The sequence below is a fragment of the Halichoerus grypus genome, chromosome 7, assembly GCF_964656455.1.
Source record: "Halichoerus grypus chromosome 7, mHalGry1.hap1.1, whole genome shotgun sequence".
Classification (NCBI taxonomy): Eukaryota; Metazoa; Chordata; class Mammalia; order Carnivora; family Phocidae; genus Halichoerus; species Halichoerus grypus.
This window is the reverse complement of record NC_135718.1, coordinates 28,447,607-28,468,833: the sequence shown is the minus strand read 5'-3', so window position 1 is coordinate 28,468,833 and position 21,227 is coordinate 28,447,607. Positions and strand designations below refer to the sequence as shown.

The 21,227-nt window shown below is 45.5% G+C and overlaps 1 protein-coding gene and 1 pseudogene across 5 annotated transcripts in view; both read left to right on the top strand.

The window, feature by feature from the left end:
• The window catches only part of ABCC2 (ATP binding cassette subfamily C member 2), an 84,807-nt gene that overhangs the window by 13,856 nt on the left and 49,724 nt on the right, over nt 1-21,227 (top strand). For 4 of the 5 annotated variants that reach the window (XM_078077254.1, XM_078077255.1, XM_078077257.1 and 1 more), the window contains exons 3-16: nt 1,061-1,186; nt 3,262-3,396; nt 3,610-3,717; nt 4,149-4,204; nt 5,401-5,635; nt 7,958-8,121; nt 8,942-9,119; nt 12,040-12,294; nt 13,504-13,569; nt 15,544-15,681; nt 16,231-16,377; nt 17,993-18,080; nt 18,772-18,859; nt 20,702-20,828. In XM_078077254.1, coding sequence (XP_077933380.1) covers nt 1,061-1,186; nt 3,262-3,396; nt 3,610-3,717; nt 4,149-4,204; nt 5,401-5,635; nt 7,958-8,121; nt 8,942-9,119; nt 12,040-12,294; nt 13,504-13,569; nt 15,544-15,681; nt 16,231-16,377; nt 17,993-18,080; nt 18,772-18,859; nt 20,702-20,828 — 1,911 coding nt within the window. The remainder of the gene's footprint in view (nt 1-1,060; nt 1,187-3,261; nt 3,397-3,609; nt 3,718-4,148; nt 4,205-5,400; nt 5,636-7,957; nt 8,122-8,941; nt 9,120-12,039; nt 12,295-13,503; nt 13,570-15,543; nt 15,682-16,230; nt 16,378-17,992; nt 18,081-18,771; nt 18,860-20,701; nt 20,829-21,227) is intronic. The other variant, XM_078077256.1, reaches the window with a different exon arrangement.
• LOC118551266 (BOS complex subunit TMEM147 pseudogene) lies at nt 1,539-2,217 on the top strand (annotated as a pseudogene).

The window sequence follows — 21,227 nt, the reverse complement described above, 5'->3', positions numbered from 1 at the left end:
TACAGATGCATTCATCTCCCTCACTGGTTGGTTTTCATTACAAGCAGCCCAGTATTTCTGCCTGAACCATTCTGGATGAATGAGACATGGGAATGAGTAGGGATAGATGGATGGGAGTTGAAGAGATGGGGGTAAGGGAGATGGTCCTAAAGATCCTCATTTTGAGGCCTAAGATTCTGGTGGACCTCCTCACTGGAAGTAGTAATTTTTTATCCTGATGGGTGGGGGTGATGCTTTAGAATAATACAATGTGTAGCATGTCTTATGAACTCATAGGACAAATATTGATTGGCTTGGAGTCCTCCTAGGGTGACATAGTCACAATTGTTTGCAACATTAACTTCAAACGTTGTCTGGGGAAGAGGCTGGGAATAATCAAGGAAATGGGAATATGACCAAGGAAACTGGAAATCCCAATTGGGGTAAGGGGGCTCCCTTTTTCAATCTATTTTTATTAGTTACCTATTGTTGTATAACAAATTACTCCAAAACTTAGCAATTAAAAAAACCACATTTCGTACATTTTCCATGGATCAGAAATTTGGGAGCTGCTTCCCTGGGTTCTGCTTCAGGGTTTCTCATGGCCTTGCAGCTGATATGCTAGCAGAGACTAAGGTCATCTGAAGGCTTGACTGGAGCTAGAGCATCTAATTCTAAGATGACTCATTCACATGGCTGTTGGCAAGAGGCCTCAGTTACTTACCAAGTGGATCTCTCCATAGAGCTACTGGAGTGTCCTCACGATGGCACTGATAGCTTTTCCTGAAGTGAGTGATCTGAGAAAGAGAATGGGGCAGGCATCTTGTTTTTTATGACCTTCTACCATATTCTATTCTTTAGAATTGAATCACTAAGTTAATGCTCGCACTCAAGGGGAGGGGTACCAAGATCTACTTTTTGAGGGGAGGAATATCAAAGAATTTGTGAACATAGTTTAAAACCATCACACTCAGCATTCCTCAAAAACCTATCCTAGCATACATTGAACTTCATCTATTATCAGGAACCATTCTATTCTAAAGCATGATATCCTCTTAACAGTGGTCTTTTTCCTTCTCAGGTGCTTGTTGGGTTTCTTCTTATTCTAGCAGCCATAGAGCTGGCCCTTGTACTCACAGAAGACTCTGGACAAGCCACGGTCCCTGCCATTAGATACACCAATCCAAGCCTTTACCTGGGCACATGGGTAAGGCCTACCCCCACTCCTGCCCTGTTTATCCTCTTCCCTCTTCCTATTCATAGTTATCTAGTTGAAATGTACTCTTTTGGAATAAAATTAAGTCAATTTCATCTACCTTTTTTGAGGGGCCTATGATGAGGCAAAACTTGGTTGTAATGGGGTTGAATCAAATTTTAGTTTTGTATATTCTTTTGAACACTAACTTATAGATCCTTCTCCCTAGTGTAAATACTAACTTTGATGCCTAAGATATGTATCTTATGCCCTCCTATCTTTCCACCTAATAATTATACATGAGTGAGTGGCAGGCCAGCCGAGGCAGAGACCTACGCTCTGGCAGGCCCAGGAGGTCAGTGCCATGACCCTGTGCCACTTCTGGTATGGTTCACCCTGGCCTACTTCCTCTACTTCATCACCTACAAGCACTGTGGCCTGAGTGCAATGCCTTCTGGAAGTGCGTGCAGGCCAGGGTCACCTACCTCTTCATGCAGCTGTGCAAGATGCTATTCCTGGCCTTGTTTTTCCCCACCTGGGAAGGTGGCATCCCTGACTTCATCGGGGTGTCATGAAGGTCAACGTGGATGTGGCAGGCCTGTTAGGCCTAAACCTTGTCATGTCCTTGCAAACATGCAAGGGGGAATACAAGATCATGTTACTGCCCTAGGCTGGGCCATGGCCACGCTCATTATGTCCCACTGCATCCCATCTGAGTTGGAGCCCAGGGCATGGAGTTTGACTGGAAGGACATCCAGAAGAGCATGGACTCCAATATCAGTCTGGTCCATTACATCATCTCATCTGCCCAGGTCTGGATGATAACAAGCTACCACCCATACCTCACTTCTCAGCCATCAGTACTCCTACTGATGTTCCTTAGCATCTGTGAGGCCTTTGTCATGGAGACCTTTGTCCATCTCTGTTCCCTGGGCAGCTGGACAGCACTCTATGGCCCTGTATGTCACCGTTGTCAACATGCAGTCCTAGACTTGGTGTCCCAAACATTCACACACCCTTTGCCTGCCTCCAGGCTTCAGTGAAGTAAACAGTATTTGGAAAGTAAAAAATAAATAAATAAATATACATATACACACATGAAAGCCAAGTTTCTTGATGTAAAAGAATTTTCTAAATGCTGTAAATATTATTCTTAAATTGACTAATGACTCATCAATGGATCCCTGAGTCTAGAGTTGTTTGTATAAACTCGATAACAGAAGCTGCTCTCTCTCCTGCAGGCTTGGTTTTTGGGGAGGCCTGCACAGTGTTTTAAAAACAACTGAATTAAAAATAAATAAATAAAAACAACTGAATTAGTTGCTACCATTTTAAAAGAGGAAGATGCCACATAACTATTTGGATTATCTAAACTTTCTTGAAAAATCAGAATGCCTGGTATCTATGGGCCTATATCCCCATAGGGCAATGGTCAGCCATTGTGTGTGCATTTCTTCCCAATGCTGTGTTTAGTGACAGTGTGTTGGGGCTTGAAATCTACCACGGTAGTAATATCTATAGCACAGAAATGAACAAATGCTACTAATCGTGGCTTTGTTTTCAGAATGTTAGTTTACAAACTCAGCACTGAGTCTAGGAAACGAACACTTATTATATTTAAGTGAGATGTTACAAGGCAAGCTTTTTTTTTATTGCTTAGTTTGATATTATTAGAAAATGTCATAGACAAGTTGCACCTGTCCAGCAGAAACTGCCTCCCAGGTGGACTACTGCAGCACCTGAAATTAACTTCCTTGGGTCTTGAAAAGACTTTTCTGTCTCCCAAAGTAACTCCATTAAATGCAGAAGGTGACCCTCTGTCTTCTTGGCTAACTCCCCACCCAAGTGTGATGGGGAGATGGGGTGGGGAAGGGATTCCCAGGAAGAGCACGGATGCCCTAAAAGAAGAAGTTGGATTGTATCAGGGAGGAAGTCTACAACTTGGCATTTGTGTGTTTTCTGCTTGGCCAGATTAGTTCTAACAATCTCCTCCTCTAACCCACCATTCTTTCCCTGTCTCTCTGGCCTCTTTCTTGCCTCTCATCCTTGGTGACAGTATTTTTCAGAACTTGTGAATTTCTCTCCAGCTCCTGGTTTTGTTGATCCAACATAGCAGGCGATGGTGCATGCAGAAGGATTCTTGGTTCCTCTCCCTGTTCTGGATTCTCTCAATACTCTGTGGCATTTTCCAATTACAGACTCTGATCCGGACACTCTTAAAGGTAAGGAGGAAAGAGAGGGTGACTTGAGAAGGTAGTGGTGATCAACTTCTAAGAGCGAATGGCAGAGAGTCAGTTGAACTCTGGGATAGAATTTGTTTAGGGGATTTGATGATAGGCTTCAATCACAAGCATTGACCTATGTGGGCCATTTAGACTTAATTTGGAAAAAGGCTCATTTTCTTTGTTTTTTGTTGTTGTTTTTCCTCCCCATAGGGCAGCAATTCTAACCTGGCCTATTCCTGCCTGTTCTTCATCTGCTATGCACTGCAGATCCTGATCCTGATCCTTTCAGCATTTTCAGAAAAAGATGCCTCATCAACTGTGAGACCCTAAATATGCCCATCTCGTGTATTATTTCTTTGGATGGTATTTTGACACATGTAACTTTGAGATGCCTAGGCCTCATGGGGGTCCCACTAGCCCAGAATATAGCCGTGTGGACCATTTATGGCTTAAGGAAACCAAAAGTGGCTAGCGTACAGAAATACTCTTTTATGAGTATGGAAATACTTTTACATTGACCTGCCAATCTTCAGCCTGGACAATTCATTCACCTACCTATGCCAGAAAATCTTATTTTTCCTGGTGACTTTAGGGTCTCCAGATAAACCTATGTTGTTCAGTCTACTTCAGTCTTATGTCTACTTTTTAGCAAAGCATAGCTAGAAAAAGTCAGTTTCCAATTTTAGAGTCCCACAAAGTTCCTGTTTCAAGCTGATTTACTTTTGATTTTGTGTGTGTGTGTCTTGCAGAATCCATCATTCACAGCCTCATTTCTGAGTAGCATTACATTTAGTTGGTATGACAGGTAAGAAATGCCTGGAGTGTGGGTTGTCCCTATCCCTACCCCCTCATTCTTCTGAAAGTGATGGAATTATTAATTTAAAAAATGCTTCCCAAGGCCTCCATTTCTCCTCTACTTGGAGTCTGAGAATGTTGACTTAATAGATCTATTTATTTCAGACTGAGATGTGGAGGAGAGGATGGAGGGGGCTTTGCTCTTGGTGGCCTGGGGGTTCCATGGGGAAAAGGAAGGATGTTAGGAAAAAGGCAGAAGGATAAGAAGAGGGACGTTTGGGGGTGGGCAGTGTGTCACAATTTGAAGGGTAAGAGATGCACCAGCTGGCCTGGGCTACCAAAGGATCTGCAGCAAGCTCTCTTGGCCTTTGTAGTTCTATGGAGCCCTTGGCAGCTGCTCCTGCCTGTGAACCCCTTCTCAGATAATGATTTCAGCACATAAAGAAAAAGACACAGGTTACAAAGGAAACCAAATATATTGAAATAAAATCACTTAAATAAAAAAACAAAAACAAATTTGTGATGTAACCCAAGCGCTTCTTTACAAACATGTTAAATGACGAGATCTAGTGAAGGAGCGATAGGGCTAATAATGACCACAATCTCAAAGTAGCCCTGAGTGTACATGTACCATGAAAACACTGCGGTGTCCCCTGGTGTCAGAGGAATGTGCAGTCCTGTTTCCAGCTGTCTGGTTGCCTCCATTCATGTTCTAAGGAAAGGCTAGATTTCAGTTAGAAGCTGGTGAAAATAAAGATGTAATTTATTTTGTATCCATGTTCTCAAACACCAGGTTGGTGGGCCCTGATCTCGAGAGAGAGCATAGAGGCGGCCTCCAGGGCTGCTCAGTTCCTTAAGGGCATCATGAAGGCCCCTCAGGGAGATGCCGATGCAGAGAGGCAGCCAGTGTTCGAGGAGGAAAGGGCAGGAGGACGTGATGCTCTTCTGGCTTTTAATTCAGTCGCACTGCTCCTCTTGCCCTTCTCGTCTTATTCCACATTCCATCACCTCTCCCATCCGTTTTCCACCCTCCCCACGCCTCTTTCAAGTGTAAAGGGCCAGGAGATGGAGCAATGGGCCTCCTCCCATCCTTTGTCCCTCCATCTCTGAACTGGGGGGGGGGGGGCAGGTTTTGACAGAAGCAGCAAGGGGACTGCCCCTGACCCAGCCTGTAGGGTCTCAGCCTGTGGATCGCTCTGGTTCCAGCATCATTATGAAAGGCTACAAGCAACCTCTGACACTTGAAGATGTCTGGGATGTTGATGAAGAGATTAAAACCAAGGCACTGGTCAGCACGTTTGAAAAACATATGGTAGGAGAGCTGCAGAAGGCCAGGAAGGCGCTCCGGGGACGGCAGCGGAGGAAGGCCTGGAGGGGCTCTGGAGATGGGCTGCATGGCTTGAACAAGAATCAGAGTCAAAGCCAAGATATCATTGTCCTGGTAACATTCCCATGAGTGTCTGTGTGAATGTGCTCTAGGTTTCAGGCATGAGGATATCCGTGTCCTAGTGATTCTGTCCTTATATTTTGATAGCCCTGTATACACTGCAGTGCATTTTATGTTATTTGTAGTAGTTATAATACTAATAATACCTTAGTGGTGGATACATTTGGGTAGAATGTGCTGTTCTCTCTCTTTTGGGGTATATTTGAAATTTTCCATATCTTTAAAAATAGAAAAATAGGGGGCACCTTGGTGGCTCAGTCCATTGAGCATCTGCCTTCGGCTCAGGTCATGATCCCAGGGTCCTGGGATCGAGTCCCGCATCGGGCTCCCTGCTCAGCGGGGAGCCTGCTTCTCCCTCTTCCTCTGCCTCTCTTTCTCTCTCTGTCAAATAATCTTAAAAAAAAAATAGAAAAATAGTACCTTAGCATTACCAGAAGTTGCACTTTGGTGGGCTTTAGCACTAGCAGCTAATTCACTTATTTATTCACTCAAAAGTATTAAGTACCAAGTGTCAGACTATTCTGGGCACTGGGTACAAGGAATAGCCTGAAAGAGTCCTCTTTAGAGAGCTGGAAAATAATAAACCAATACAGGTTACTCTCTGAGAGTAATACATGTTATTAAGAATGTATAAAACATGTTAATGTCTTTGCAGTGAAGTGCCTTTAGGGTCGTAGGAGAGACTTCTCAGAGGAGGTGTCACTTGAGCAGAGACCCAAAGTCTGAGAAGAGCCCACCTTGGGGACCATCAGAAGGCAGTGTAGGGGCGCCTGGGTGGCTCAGTCGTTAAGCGTCTGCCTTTGGCTCAGCTCATGATCCCAGGGTCCTGGGATCGAGCCCTGCGTTGGCTCCCTGCTCCACGGGAAGCCTGCTTTTCCCTCTCCCACTCCCCCACTGTGTTCCTGCTCTCGCTCTCTCTCTCTCTCTGTCAAATAAATAAATAAAATCTTAAAAAAAAAAAAAGAAGGCAGTGTAATCCCGTCCAAGGGAGCAGTGGTGTGAGGCTAAGGGAACACAGTTTGTTCAGAGAACTGCAAGAAGGTCCTGGGGCATGGACAGAGAGGCTGAGTAGGGGGTGCTCAGGGCAGTGGATAGGGACCATGCTGTGTAGACCCTTGTGGACCATGGTAAGGAGTCTGGATTTTATTTTACGAAGGATGGGAAGCCAGTGGAAGGTTTTGAACAGAAGAGTAATGGGATCAGATTTGTACTTTTAAAAGCATGTTTGGGCTGCCGCCAGGAGGACAGATGGTTGGGGGGCAAGAATAGAAGCTGGGGGACAGGCTGGGGCAGTTGCCCGGGCAAGAGAGACTGATCAGATGGGGTCTCAGTGACAAAGTTACAAGAGGATGTCACTGGTAGAAAAACCTGGAAACTAAGGCTGAGAAGCTGAATTGGGGGCCTAATGGGCCCCTGGAGAATGTAATGAAGAGGCCAGGTCACAGGAAGAGGAAGAGGCTGGTGAGGGAGCGGGAATGCCCCGGTACTGGATGCTCGGATGGGACAGTGGAAGTTGTGCCCTCACAAAGTACCGCTAGCAGCATGGCCTAAAACAAATGTGCTGTTTCACAGGTAGGAAGCCAGAAGCCCCAAATCAAAGTATCAGCAGGGCCACGCTCCTTCCAAAACCCGGAGGGCAGAAACCTTCCTTGCTTCTCTTACCTTCTAGTTGGGCTGTTCTTTGGCTTGTGGAGGCATCGCTCCAATCTCTGGCCATCTTCTCTCTGGCTCTGAGGCTCTTCTCTTATAAAGACACCAGTCCTATTGGACTAGGGCCCACCCTAAGGACCTCAGCTTGATTACATCTGCAGAGACCATATTTCCAAATAAAGGCACATTCTGAGGTACTGGGGGTAAGGGTTTCAGCATCTTTTGGGGGGACATAACTCAACCCATAACATCCCACAACAACCTCAAGCAGAAACAAACAAAAAGGCTCTGAGTATCAAAAATACATATTCTCATGTCCATGCCTTTCAGTCTCTGGGATTACCCTGCAGGCCCCCTACTTAGGGTCTATTCTTTGTTTTGTTTTGTTTTGTTTTGTTTTGTTTTGTTTTGTTTTTATGTGGTATTCTCACCAGCTTAGTTGTCTGGTTTTCTCACCCAAAATAGATTAGGAGTATCAGGATGGGGGAAAGGAACCAGTGATGGCAGCTGAAAGGGCGGATGGTGACCAGGCAGTGAGAAGACCAAAATCTGTACAAAGAAAGCAACAGGACTCGGGGGCTTAACACTCTGGAGCCGAGCAGTGCAAGACGAAGTTTTACACCACATGGCTCTGTAAGCACTGTTGGTGTTTGGTTTTATACCTAGGAAGAAGTTAAAAAGAAAAAAAAGAAGTCTGGGACCACAAAAGACTTTCCCAAGTCCTGGTTGGTCAAGACTCTCTTCAAGACTTTCTACATCATGCTCTTGAAATCATTCCTCCTGAAGCTGGTGCATGACCTCCTCATGTTTCTGAGTCCTCAGCTGCTGAAGTGAGTCCTGGGCCTTGGCTCTCCCTTCAGGGCCTCCTCTGCCACTCTCCTCCTTGCTGGCCCCTTGGATATGCAGGCAGGAGCTTATTATTAAATTCCCATTGTTTAAAATGCTGATAATATTCTTCCACCTTATCATGTTGTGTTCATGAAAAGCACAAGGCAGTTTTCAGGATCTAAAATGCTAGGTCTTCCCTCGTTTCTACATCCCTTCCCTCCCAGGAAGCCAGATACTTGTTAGGAGCTCTTGTTAAACAGAACTGATATGGGAGGAGCCATGCCCAAGAGGCGGGCAGCACAATGCAAGGCAGCCTTGTACCTGGTGTCTGTAACCCCATCTCTACAGCCGCAGCCTTCGGTGGGAGGTTCAGCTTAATCATAACAAGACTTCACAGTCTGCTGGAATCTATGGGATGAATTCTCCTCTATGGGAAGTTCTAACTTGCATTGGATACATGTCTTAATTACTTTTCAGGCTTGATTTGTCCAAGAACGTATCCACTTCTCCCACACAACTTCTTTTACCAGGGCCAAAGCAGGGCCAAAGCCTTGCAGCAGCATGTGTGAGGAGCATTTCATTCATTATCCTGCTCACAGCCATGGGTCATCAACTCGAACCTTTTGCTGCTTGCTGCTAGCCCTGTAAGCAAAAGCAAGAGCACCGGCACAACTGTGGAGTTCAGGTCTTCCAACAGCTTTGGACAATTCTGGTCACTTTTGTTAACTACAGGGCAGGGGTAGGGTAGCTGGCTGTGCATGAAGAGTGTGAAGAGTCCTTGGAGACCTGATGGGCATCAATGACTTGGTTTTGTTCTGGCAGATTGCTGATCTCCTTTACAAATGACCGAGACACATATGTGTGGACCGCATATCTCTATTCAGTCCTCTTCTTTGTTGTGGCCCTCATCCAGTCTCTTTGCCTTCAGTGCTACTTTCAAATGTGCTTCAAGCTGGGTGTCTCTGTACGGACAACCATCATGGCGTCCATATATAAGAAGGTGAGTGGCTTGCGTCAGACCTCACTGAAGAAAATCCCCTTAAATGTGAGCATTTATTCCAAGACCGAGAAAAATTTGATGGAAATGATAACTGATCTTAACACTTGATTCTGACTAACCAGATAGCCTCCTTTGGATTTTTCTTTGCAAATTGTGGAAAAGTGGATTCACAGACCTAGGGCATGTGTGTGTTCAGGGACGCAGGGGAGGACGTACTCTAGAGGAAACCCGGCAAGCTGGTCTCCGCCCTGGATCTGCCTTTCAGCCTTGAAGGCTTGCATACCTGTCCCTCTCTTCTTGCCTCTCTTGACAAAGTGAGAACACGTTGGAAAAGAATGTAAGATTAGAGTGCTCCCTTTGGCAGCACATGTACTAAAATTGGAAAGAATGCAAGATCAGAAATGAAGCTGACCCATGGCAAACTCTTAAAACCACCAACATTTAAACTGGATACTACATGAAACTGGGTTCATAAGACTTGGTGCATCCATCTCGGTGACAATTTTGCCATAGACTAGAATGCTCTGTGGGCCAGGGCTCCATCTCCCCAGACCCACTTTTGCCTAGAGACTGCTTTTTCTAATCTTTAGCATCTGCCCACCCCTTCTCTGCCTGACTGCCTGACTCATTTTTTCACTTTGTAAACACATGCTCTCTGGTTACTGAGTTCTGCAGACTTGGGAACTTTCCCATTTCTATATGATGATTTTGCTAATCTTCCCTCTGATGTTTGCTTTTAACGTTTAACTTTCTCAGATCCACTGTATTTTCCTTATGTCCTAGATTCAAGGTGAAATATTTTGTCCCTTGAAAATAGAATCAATTCTATCTCAATAAAAAATAAATAAAAAGAAATGAGAATAGAGGAGTTACCATCAGTGACTACAAGCCTGAGGAAAAAATTCATACATGAGGAACTAGGACTTTTTATAGAATAGAACATTAAACACCAATTGCCTTTTCTTCCTCTCTTTCTTGGACCATTAGAGTGTTCCATCATAGTGATTTCTCTGTTATGGTTCCTGGTTTTCTCCTTTGCATTTGTCTGTTAAAACTGATGTGTCATTGTCTTCCCTGAGCAGATGTTGACTCGTCCAGAGACCCAGACAGGTAGTCCAAAATGTCTTTAGATCAGAAGTCTGGTCCAGTCTTTTGAACTCCTGAGTAGCCTCACACTGGAATTTGTCTCTCCCCACCCCACCCCCTCGCCAGTTTTTAATCCCCTTATTTCTTTTGGAGATACTGGATTTCTGCTTGTTTGCAGGATACAGGGTCGCTAACTAGGCTATATCAGCCATTTCTGTGAATGTACACTTTTACAGTTGTGGTGATTCATTCCCACTATTTTTGATTCTTAATATATGCCAAGTTTTACAACTGTTACAATCCATAAAGAATTTGTAAAATGGAACCCTATTAGACTTTCATTCAAATAAATATCGCTACTAAGAATTGAAAATTGATTTCCTATGTTTAGACAATGCTTCATTTATGAAATGTTATGAAACATTTTTTTATATCGATTATCAATTCATGGCCCTGTGAAGTAACTGCATTCTCCCTATTTTACAGAGAAGTAAGGCTTAGGTCATTTCAATACCTACAATCACATAGCCAGGTCTTGCCCTCAGATAAGGGCTCCTGGCACTAAATTAATGTCTTTTCTACTGTATTGAGATTTTTATTGAGAATAGAAAAATGATGACCTTGAAGGGTAATTAATTTGTTTGGCTTTTTGGTTTGTTTTGGGGAAGGGGGTGTTTTTGCTCTCCCATACCAAAAGGGAGACATAGCAATGGACTGATGTCTCTAAAACCTTAGTGGCCTAACATTTCAGAGAATTTCCCTCATTTTACTCTATAACCAAGAATCCTGTTATGTTCCAAAGAAGCATGTCTTGGTGGATTAAGATGACAGTAGAGCTTCTAGGAAGAGGATGGAGGTGGATCCCTAGGACCACCCCTAGTCCGCACACTATCTTTTGTGGGAATTAGAAGGCTCTCCTTCTTCCAGGAAGATGTAGCCCATGCCAGGTGGTGGTTTGGTGAGCATGGGGTGAACTGGTTTCAGTGCCCCGGCCCTAAGTCCCTTGGCTGGGTGCATTTGTGCAAGGCATTGTTGTAAGTGACAGACCTGTGGAGATCAGTCTTTTGATCTCTCTAACATGAAAGCAGGAGCCCATGCTATATGATTCAGCATCTAGATATTGCCTGCAAATTCCTGACAGTAAACAAATTGTTTTGCTTCAAATGTGTGAACCTGCAGCTCTCCTCTTCATTCTGAGATCTCTGTCCTTCTTGGAAATGGTTGCAACTTCCTCATAAGAACATGACTCCAAATAACACTGCCATACCCAAAGTCTGAAGGGCCAGAATCAATACGTGATTCCTCCCTTCCTGTCATCCTTCAGTATCTGAGGCCCTACTGTGTGCCATGTGATACAGTAGTGAAATGAACAGATGTAGCCCTTGTCCCCACAGAGTTCACATCTGGTGGAGTAGAAAAATGAAACAATTACAGTTCAGTGTGATGAATGCAATGACCAAGGTAAGCCCAGAATGTTCTGGGAGTACACAGGAGGTCCTGGCATCTAACCCAAGCTTGGGAGTCCGGGGAAGGCTTCTCTGAATGAATTCCATCTAAACTGACACTAAAGAATAGGAATTTTCTGAGCAAAGAAATGCGTGTGTTGGAGAGGGGGTGGCAAGGGGTTCAAGGAAGTGGGAATAACCTGAAAGAGTAGTCAAGAACGAGAGAACACTGTGTGTAAGAGTTGGAGGCAAGAAGGCAGAGCCCCTGGGAAAAGTTGTGTCCATATGGAGACCATCCTTCTATTGTGTTCTCACTTCCCGAGTTTCCTTTTTACTCCCCATTTTCGTTGGCCTTGTCCATAAATCCCAATTCCAATCTTTATCTATAGGCGCTGACCCTATCCAACCAGGCCAGGAAGCAGTACACCATTGGAGAAACAGTGAACCTGATGTCTGTGGATGCCCAGAAGCTCATGGATGTGACTAGCTACTTTCATCTGCTGTGGTCAGATGTTCTGCAGATTACTTTATCTATCTACTTCCTATGGGCAGAGCTGGGACCCTCCATCTTGGCAGGTGTTGGGGTGATGGTACTCCTAATCCCAGTTAATGCGATACTTGCTGCCAAGAGTAGAGCTATTCAGGTAAAGAAACCGAGTCACCCTGGGGATATACACACCTTCTTCAAAGTCTAAAGTCTTTGGCTTACTCTAATTCTTGGGCGTTGGGGCAGGCAAAGCTGATGGAAGATGTTCCACCATCCCACATGAACATGGCCTACTCCATCTTCCCTTTTCATCTTTTGGCCACTCTTAAGGTTTATATACTCCATCTTTATTCATATGAGAGGGCAGAGCCTAATTAGAGAGGGGAGAGCTGCCCAGGGACCTTGCACATAACTCTTCTACCCTGCTCTGCTAGGCGTCTTTAAAAAAAAAAAAAAATTTAAGGAATGTCTACACCCAACGTGGGGCTCAAACCCACAACCCTGAGTTCAAGAGTTGCACGCTTCACTGACTGAGGCAGCTGGGTACCCCAGGGCTGTTCTTAGAGTTCTGGTGATTGGCCCTGTTTCGCCATCATAGCAGTACAAACCAATCATACAGAGCAGATGCATGAGTTACCCAAACTTTAAGCCTAAATCCTGGCAATCAGCCCTGCTACTACAGGGGGCAGGGCTCCCTGTGGACAGTCCTTTGATCCGCCAGAAATCATAGGTTGGGTGGGAGGACTTGATGGTGTACGTGATATAGTCACTCATTCACTTTGCATTCCTTTAGTTACAAATAATTCTTTTTAAAAGATTTATTGTACATACTATTCTGGGAATATGGCAGCAAATTAGATGATGCTTTTGCTCTTGTGGAGCTTACATTCTCCTTGGGGTGGGGAGTCAAGCCATCAACAGAAGTACACAAGAAAACTATCGGGTCATGATAAGTACTATGAAGAAAATGAAATAGGGTGATAGGATAGCACGTGAGTGGGTGGTGGTTTTAGATTACAGGGTCAGGGAAGCCTTGTGAGGAGGGTACCTTTGAGCTCAACTCCGAGTAGCAGGAGCCAGACTATGAAGGAGCGAGCCTCGGGAAGTACACCCTGGGAAGAGGCCAAGCCAGGCCAAGCCTGTGGGGGTGGAAATGAACTTGGCACGTTTCAAGGATCAGAACGAAGACGGGGTTGACAGGAGCAGCCTGGGCAAAGAGGAGGGTGGGGGAGAGACGCATCCCATCACTCGGCACCTCAAGTTCCTACCAAGTGACATTCACAGTGCCGCCAGCACGACCTAGCATTCGTGCCAAATCTGGACCCTCTCACGAGGAAGTGTGTTTTGTTTTACTTTTCCCTGGCAGGTAAAAAATATGAAGAACAAAGACAAACGGTTAAAGATCATGAATGAAATTCTCAGTGGGATGAAGGTGAGAAGCCCGGCGGGAGGATGGCCCTCCGTGTAAAATGGCAGCAGCAGTGGGTTCGTGTTGCAGGACCCCTCCCCGCTCATCTGCCCACAAGTATCCAGGTCTCCGGCTTCTCCTCCTAGCTGTTTCAGGCCCTCTTTCGAATCTTGATTTCTGTATTATTTACCTTCAATGGTTTGTTTTGTTTTTATGTTTTACTGTAGAAATTGTCAAACGCACACAGAAGTAGAGAGAATGATCTGATTAACCCCATGGACTTCTCACCCATGTCTAACAATTATCAGCATGATCTAACTTGTTTCATCTGTGTACCCTCTTCATGCTCTGCTAGGTGATACTTAGAGCAGATCCCAGATATCTTGTCATTTCATTCATAAATGCATTGTATGTGTTTCTAAAAGACTTTATTTTTTAACATAACCACAATACCATTATCACACCTAAAAAAAAAAATTAGTCATTTTTTGGTACCATTAAATTTTCCTAATTGCCTCCTATGTCATTTGTTTGCTATGAATTCATTGGAATAAGGATCCAAAAAATGTCCACACGTGGCATATGATAGTGCTTTTAATCTACAATAGACTCCCTTTGTTGATGGTTTTTTTTTAAATTTTAATCTTTTTTTGTCCTATTGGAGAAACAAGGTTGTCTTATTTCCTATATTTCTTACAAATTAGTGATCAGATCTAGAGGCTTGATTAGATAGGTTTTTTGTTGGTTTTGTTTGTTCAGTGGGGCTAGGGAGGAAGGATACTTTCAGGTGGTACTCTGCAGGGGTCCAGGTGTGGTCAGCCTGATTGACCCCTTATGAGGCTTCCTGCCATTCTTTCACCCAGAGCGGTCATTTATGGCCCTGGGCAGCACATTTTGACCCCCTGGGAAGTTTGTAAAACCCACTGAGGCTTGGGCCCTAATTCAAACCATTTAAATTAGACTCTCTGGGGTTGAGGCCTAGGCATATATATATTTCTAAAGCTCCCCAAGAGATTCTAATATGCAGCCAAGGTTGAAAACGGTCATGAAAAAGTTGGTTGCCTTGATCTAGTACTAGGAGTTGCAAAAGAGTGAAATTTTAATTCTATTATTCCTTTGGCATTGATTAGCTGGAATTCTATAATGAAGAAGTATCTTAATCACCTAGTTGGTTGCCCTAAAATAAAGCCCGTACAGGATAGGCAGGATAAATGCTTATTTCTTTCCCTCCATTGGCCAGCTTTCAAAATAGTGCATTTCCTCCTGCAAAGGTCACCAAGAAGTTATTATTTAATATTTGTGTTGTTTTGAATTTAAGGATTTAAGCATTACCCTAAACTTTTTGAAAATGAAACAGAGGCCTCTTTTTTATTATTATTATGTTTGACATATAGTACATCATTAGTTTTTGATGTAGTCTTCAACCGTCCATTGTTGCATATAACACCCAGGGCTCATCCCCACACGTGTTGTGATGCAGAGGCCTCTTTTAACTCCCTGATCTTTCTCTGATATGCCTTTCTGCTAAATGTAGTAAAATGAAAAGCTAGCCCTGGCTTGGAGTCTCAGCTCTAACACTTGCTAGCTTGGTAACTTTGAGCAAGTTAACTAGCTTCTTCAGCCTGTTTCCTTATCACTAAAATTGATACAATAATTCTACAAAAGTAGGGGACTCTCCCTGGTTTGCCCAGAACTTTCTGGGCTTAGCACTCTGAGAGCCCCATGTCCTGAGCAACCCCTTAGACCCACGCAAACCGGGACAATTGATCACACTAAGGTTGTTACAAGGATTGAGTAAGATAATGTGTATAAACCGTTTGTGTACATAGCAGGTTGTCAACAAATGCAACCTACCTTTCTATAATCATACTTTATAATCTGGATTTCTACCCTCCGTACCCCAGTTTGGAGAACATATCCTAAAATCTGGGTGGATGAGACCTCCCTGGTGTCCTTGTGGGACAACAGTGTGAGCTGTGCTGTTTTCTATCCTATTAGATCCTGAAATATTTTGCTTGGGAACCTTCATTCAAAAACCAAGTTCACGAACTTCGGAAGAAAGAACTCAAGAACCTGCTGACTTTTGGGCAGATGCAGTCTGTAATCGTGTTTCTCTTATACTTAACTCCAGTCCTGGTGAGTAACAGGAATCAATGGGTCGGGTGGGCTTCCTGAAGAGGAAGGTCTGTTCTTGATAGACTGACTGCCCAGTGCCTGTAGGCCTAACCCTGAGATCCAGGGAGCTCTGCCCCCTCCTCAACTTCCTGAAGCTGCTATTCCTACCTCATGCCCCCAGCTCTAGTTTCACCCTAGTGTACAGTATGGTGGCCTGGCAGCCCAGAGCAAGTCTCCAGGATGGTCCACGTGAATGTGGTATCCAGCAATGGTTTGCAGAGGAGAGTATTTTCTCTTCTTGAGGAGACTGTGTGGGTCTAGAGCAGGCAGGAATACCAAAATAGGAGCTGGGAGACCTGAACTATGGTCCCAGCAATACTGTTAATTGACCTTGTGACCCCAGGCAAGATATTTTCTCTTCTCTGGGCTCAGTTTTCTCATCTGTAACACAAGAAGGTTGGGATAATCGTCCCTAAGGCTCCTTCAACTCTGATATACTTTGTTCCTGAGAAAGCATAAGGCTGCTTGAACCTGTTTAGGAACGAATTCCTCATGACCTTGCTTTTCCAGGTGTCTGTGATCACATTTTCAGTTTACGCTCTGGTGGATAGCAATAATGTTTTGGATGCGGAAAAGGCCTTCACCTCCATCACCCTCTTCAATATCCTGCGCTTTCCCCTGAGCATGTTTCCCATGGTAATCTCCTCCATTCTCCAGGTGGGTAGGATCTCTCACTGCTAACTGATTATCTCTGGTTAAAAGCCTTGCATTCCAAAATGACTGGCCTATCATAGCTCACTTCTAGCTTCTGTGGGTGAACTTTCAATTAGAGAGATGTTTGGTCTCTGGAGACCAAGTTTGATCTTATTAAAATCACAAGCTGTCTGAGCCCTAGTTTATCTGAGTATAAAATGGGGATAATCATACCAATCTCCTCTACCTCACAGGGAGACAACAGTTGTGAAAGCATTTAGTGAGAGGATGATAACGAGCCCTGATACCTGGAACATTCCTAAGCCCTTTTCCCAGCCCAGTTTTCCCCACATTTATCCAAGGCTTTGGGGTATTTATACAGCATTCAGGAAATATGGCACAAAGGGGAAGAAAATATTCTCTCTGCATGAAGCCATGTGGTGGTAAAACCGAATGCAGTTCTTGAGCTTCGAGCTGTCAGAAACTGAGTTTGGAGTTCAGGAGGCCTCGGATGGGCCAGAGGGAATGTTGAGGTCCTGAAAAATGAGCACAGTCAGTGAGATGGACCAGGTACCAGACCTCAGGAGGATGTTCACGGGGCAGGTGGTAGACCAGAGTGAGGGGGCCAGGAAGATGGAGTGTGGCGATGTGCATCGACCCCAGGGCTGGCTGCCTTCAGACCGCTCAGGCCGTAAGAATGACGAGTTTAAGACCTCCCTGTCCTGGAGGGTGTTAAGAAAGGCCTACCAATTTGGCTGATGAAGAAACAGCAGGCTCATTTAGATTCAGATAGTTTCTCACGTAGATTGCAAAAGCAAGATCAGCAGAGGTGTCCGCTCCCCGCATTCCCTGTCTCACAGTTTGACCCCGACACGAAAGGGGCCAGCTGACCACGCACCACGGGCAGTGCGGCGCTCCTGTCTGAGGCGCTGACCCACGCAGCAGCTGTGCTCAGAGGAGGCGGCGGGGCAGAGAGTCCGCGACTTCACCAGAACCCAGGTGGCAATGAGAAACCGTCTCCTGGCAGGCTCCCTGGGGATAGGGAGGCAAGTGAGAAATGTCCTCCCGGGAATCCTCCCAAGTTCTCCTGTTTCGGGAGACCACAGGGTGTTCTGCCAATGCTTAGGTCAGCTGCAGTTTAAACCTGGCCCGTGTGGACATTTGTAAGGTCACTGTGGTGCCATGGCCAATTCCTCTATAAAGGGTCCCAGTCGTGGCTCGGTTAGGACCCCGGATGAGCCCAAGGCATGGACTCAGTCATTTACAGAAGAGCACCCCAGGGGCCCAGTTATCAAAACCAGACAGAAGTTAGGCTTTTGTCTTAGAAGAAGGCAGAAGACAGTTTCTGGAACTGGGTCCAAACACTGGAGAGATGGCAACAGAGTTGAGCCCCGAGTTTTCTAAAGGGCTGACACAGAACATCTTAAGGGCCCTCTGTCCCCCGAGGCTGCGGGGTGGCTGAGTCGTTGGTGGGCGTCCAGAGGTGCCGGCTGCGGTATATGGTGAATCAGCTGCGGGCAGCCCGGCAAGTTGACGCTCGGCTTCCACATCCAGGGCCGATGACAAAATCAAAATCCTCTCCCTGCTTGTGTTTGCCGTTGGATATTTTACTCTTCAGCTCCTTTGCGTCCCGCTCTAGGCCAGCGTTTCCAGAGACCGGCTAGAACAGTACCTGGGAGGGGATGACTTGGACCCCTCCGCCATTTGCCGCCGTGACTGCAATTTTGGTAAGAGTTCTGAGGTTGCTCCCCAAGCTTCTTCACAGCGCTGGCACTTTGCTATTCAGGGGCTTAATGGCAGCCAACTGATTGACAGGGAGAGCTAGAGGGTTTACCTTGAACCGACATTTGCATAATAAGCTTACTGTTTTTCCTTAAATGATGTTTTCATTTAGAACAGCATGCTCAGCCAGATTGCTAAACAAAGCTGGGCCAGCTACCCTGGGGATAAGCAGGAAGTCCTACAAAAGATCTAGAAAGCAAAAGTCAGGATGGAGCCAAGCATGTGAATTGGGGAAGGTAGGCTGGAGGGAAGAACATACGCAGGTTCTGAAGATCTGAGGACTGGGGGCAGCCACAAACTGGACCGAGCTGCGTGTCTGGAGTCCAGGGAGTGGCCAGATTTCTATCTGGAGGTGGAATATTTACTAGGACACTAGGCAACAGAGCGCCCGAGAGTGGACCCAGAGTGTCTGCAACTCAGGAATCTGGGTTCCTAACAGGCTTGGACATCTGAGCAAAAGGGCCTTTGTTGGCAGGCCACTTTTGGTCTCACCCTAGGAGCTTTCCTTTGACTCCTGTTAATGGAGGGGCCAGCACCTGATAGCCGATCTCAGGAGCCGCGGAAGGAAGTGAGGAGGGACACATGAGAGCTGAGAAGGGGCAGACAGACACATGGGGACGTCTGTCTGACTAAAAGAGAGGGCCTTCTTCCCCACAGACAAAGCAGTGCAGTTCTCAGAGGCCTCCTTTACCTGGGACCAGGACTCAGAAGCCACCATCCGAGAGTGAGTTGCCTCCTTTCTATCCTGCTGTTCTTCAGGATTCTCCTTGCCAGTCCTGTTCTTGGGGAAGTCCACATAATAGGGCACATGGGAAATGGGCCATGTGCCTACGTTCAGTTAGAGATCAGTGCAGGCTAAACCCCTGGAGCGACGAGCTGATGGCAAAACTCCGGAGCCTCTTTCCCCATCACGGCCTCTGCCACCAGCCATCTTCCTGTGGGACTGTGCACCTCCAGCGAAAGGGCCCACGAAGCTTTCGTGCTCTGGATTGTGGATGGAGGGAGCGCAGCGCTGGCAAGTGGCCTGGGGCTCTGGTGTGGTAAAGGATACACACAAGAATCTGAAACCCACTTCAGTTTATTCATTCATTCAAGAATAGTAATCAAGAATATGGCTTCTTTCCCCAAAATGAACAATGGGAGTTGCCTCTAAGATTCAACTTGAGATCTGGGGTTTGACATCTAAATAACCCATTTCCACATCCCACCTCCTCTGCCCTAAGCCAGCCCTTTCTTGCCATGCTGCTCCTTGCCCAGGAGTTCCCTTATCCACACTTTTGTTCTCCATGGTTTCGGTTACTTGCGGTCAATCTTGGTCTGGAAGGAGGTGATCCTCCTTCTGACCAACAGTCAGAAGGTCAGTAGTAGCCTAATGCTAGGTCACAATGCCTACGTTATTCACTCCCTTCAGCTCTTCACATAGACATTGTCTCCTCTTGCATCATCATCAGAAGGGTGAGTGCAGTACCACAAGAGAGTAAGACCACATTCACGTACCTTTTATGACAGTATATTGTTCCAATTGTTCCATCTTATTAGTTATTGTTAATCTCTTACTGGGCCTAATTTATAAATTTAACTTTATCATAAGGATGTCTGGATAGGAGAAAACATAGTATAGACAGGGTGAGATACATAGCATACACCCAACTCCACTGAACATAGCACACGTGATACCCCAGGAAGCTTGTGCAGGCCAGATTTTTCTTCCCAACCCAAAAGATCAGCATACCTTATCTTCTCCCTGTTACACTTAGGACTTGCCACACTTCTCTCTTATTCCTACAGGCTTTGATATGGATTCTGGAACTTGCCCCAGGAGGCATCAGGCCAGGAGCCCCTCCTCTGAACCCTCCCAACCTGAAAGCCTCCCTTTGCAGAGAGAAGACTGGACAGAGCTCCCACTTTGAGCTGAACTTCTTTTAGACTTATACTAGCAATGGGCGGGTTCAGAAAGATTGTGAAGAAGTTCCTGATGTTCCAAATATTCTAGGGACTCAAAAATAGGGTGGGCACAGAGTTTCTAGGAGTCCCGCCCAGTGTGTGCCCTTCCCCAGCCAGACACAGCCAGGTCTCCAGGGGACGGGGCAGGGAATCTGTGCCTTCAGCAGGTGTCCCACTGAATGGCTATTCTCATTGAATAGCCAAGTTTGGGAAACACGGATCTATTCCAACCCCATTAGCTCATAAATGAGAGTTCAGAGGAAGTGACTTTCCAAGATCATACAGCTTAGCAGTAGCAGAGTTGAGACTCGAACCCAGGTCTCCAGACTCTCATTAAGGTCTTGTTCAATGATACCATGTTGGTGCTAAGAGAATTTTTCCAGTTGAAAGCTACAATGGTACAAACAGCTTATATAGTTGGGTAAGTTAGGATTTACTCTCTAGCCCTTTAGAGCTTAAAAAAAAAGTATTAAACACTTCAGAGTCTTCTATATACAAGACAAATTTTCCAATCTTGAGGGAAAATTTCCTAATACCAGACTTCCCATGGATAGTCTGAGAAGTGGCCTGAACTACCCTTGAATAACTCTCCTCATCTCCTTCAAATACTCTTCTTTTTCAGTGTGAACCTGGACATTATGCCAGGCCAGTTGGTGGCTGTGGTAGGCACTGTGGGCTCTGGGAAGTCCTCCTTGATGTCAGCCATGCTGGGAGAAATGGAAAATGTCCATGGGCACATCACCATCAAGGTGAGAGAGGATGCCAAGAAGAGTTCTGACATTCAAATGTGGGCCACTTAGTGCTGCTTTCTTGTTTGGGAAAATGCTCTGAGGAGGAGACTCTGATAACCACTGTTGTTGTTTTGCTGTAGGTGCAGTCTTAGAGACATTTGTTAGACTTGTTAACTGTAGATTCTTGCCCCACTCCACACATAGACTCAGACTCTGGGGTAGATTCTAAAAATCTGCATTTTTAATGAGGTTCACAGGTGATTCCCATATGTATACTTCAGTTTGAAAACTTATATAGAGCTCTCTTCCTTCAAAGTAGAGGCGCCTGGGTGGCTCAGTTGGTTAAGCGTCTGCCTTCAGCTCAGGTCCTGATCCTGGGGTCCTGGGATCAAGCCCCACGTCCGGCTCCCTGCTCGG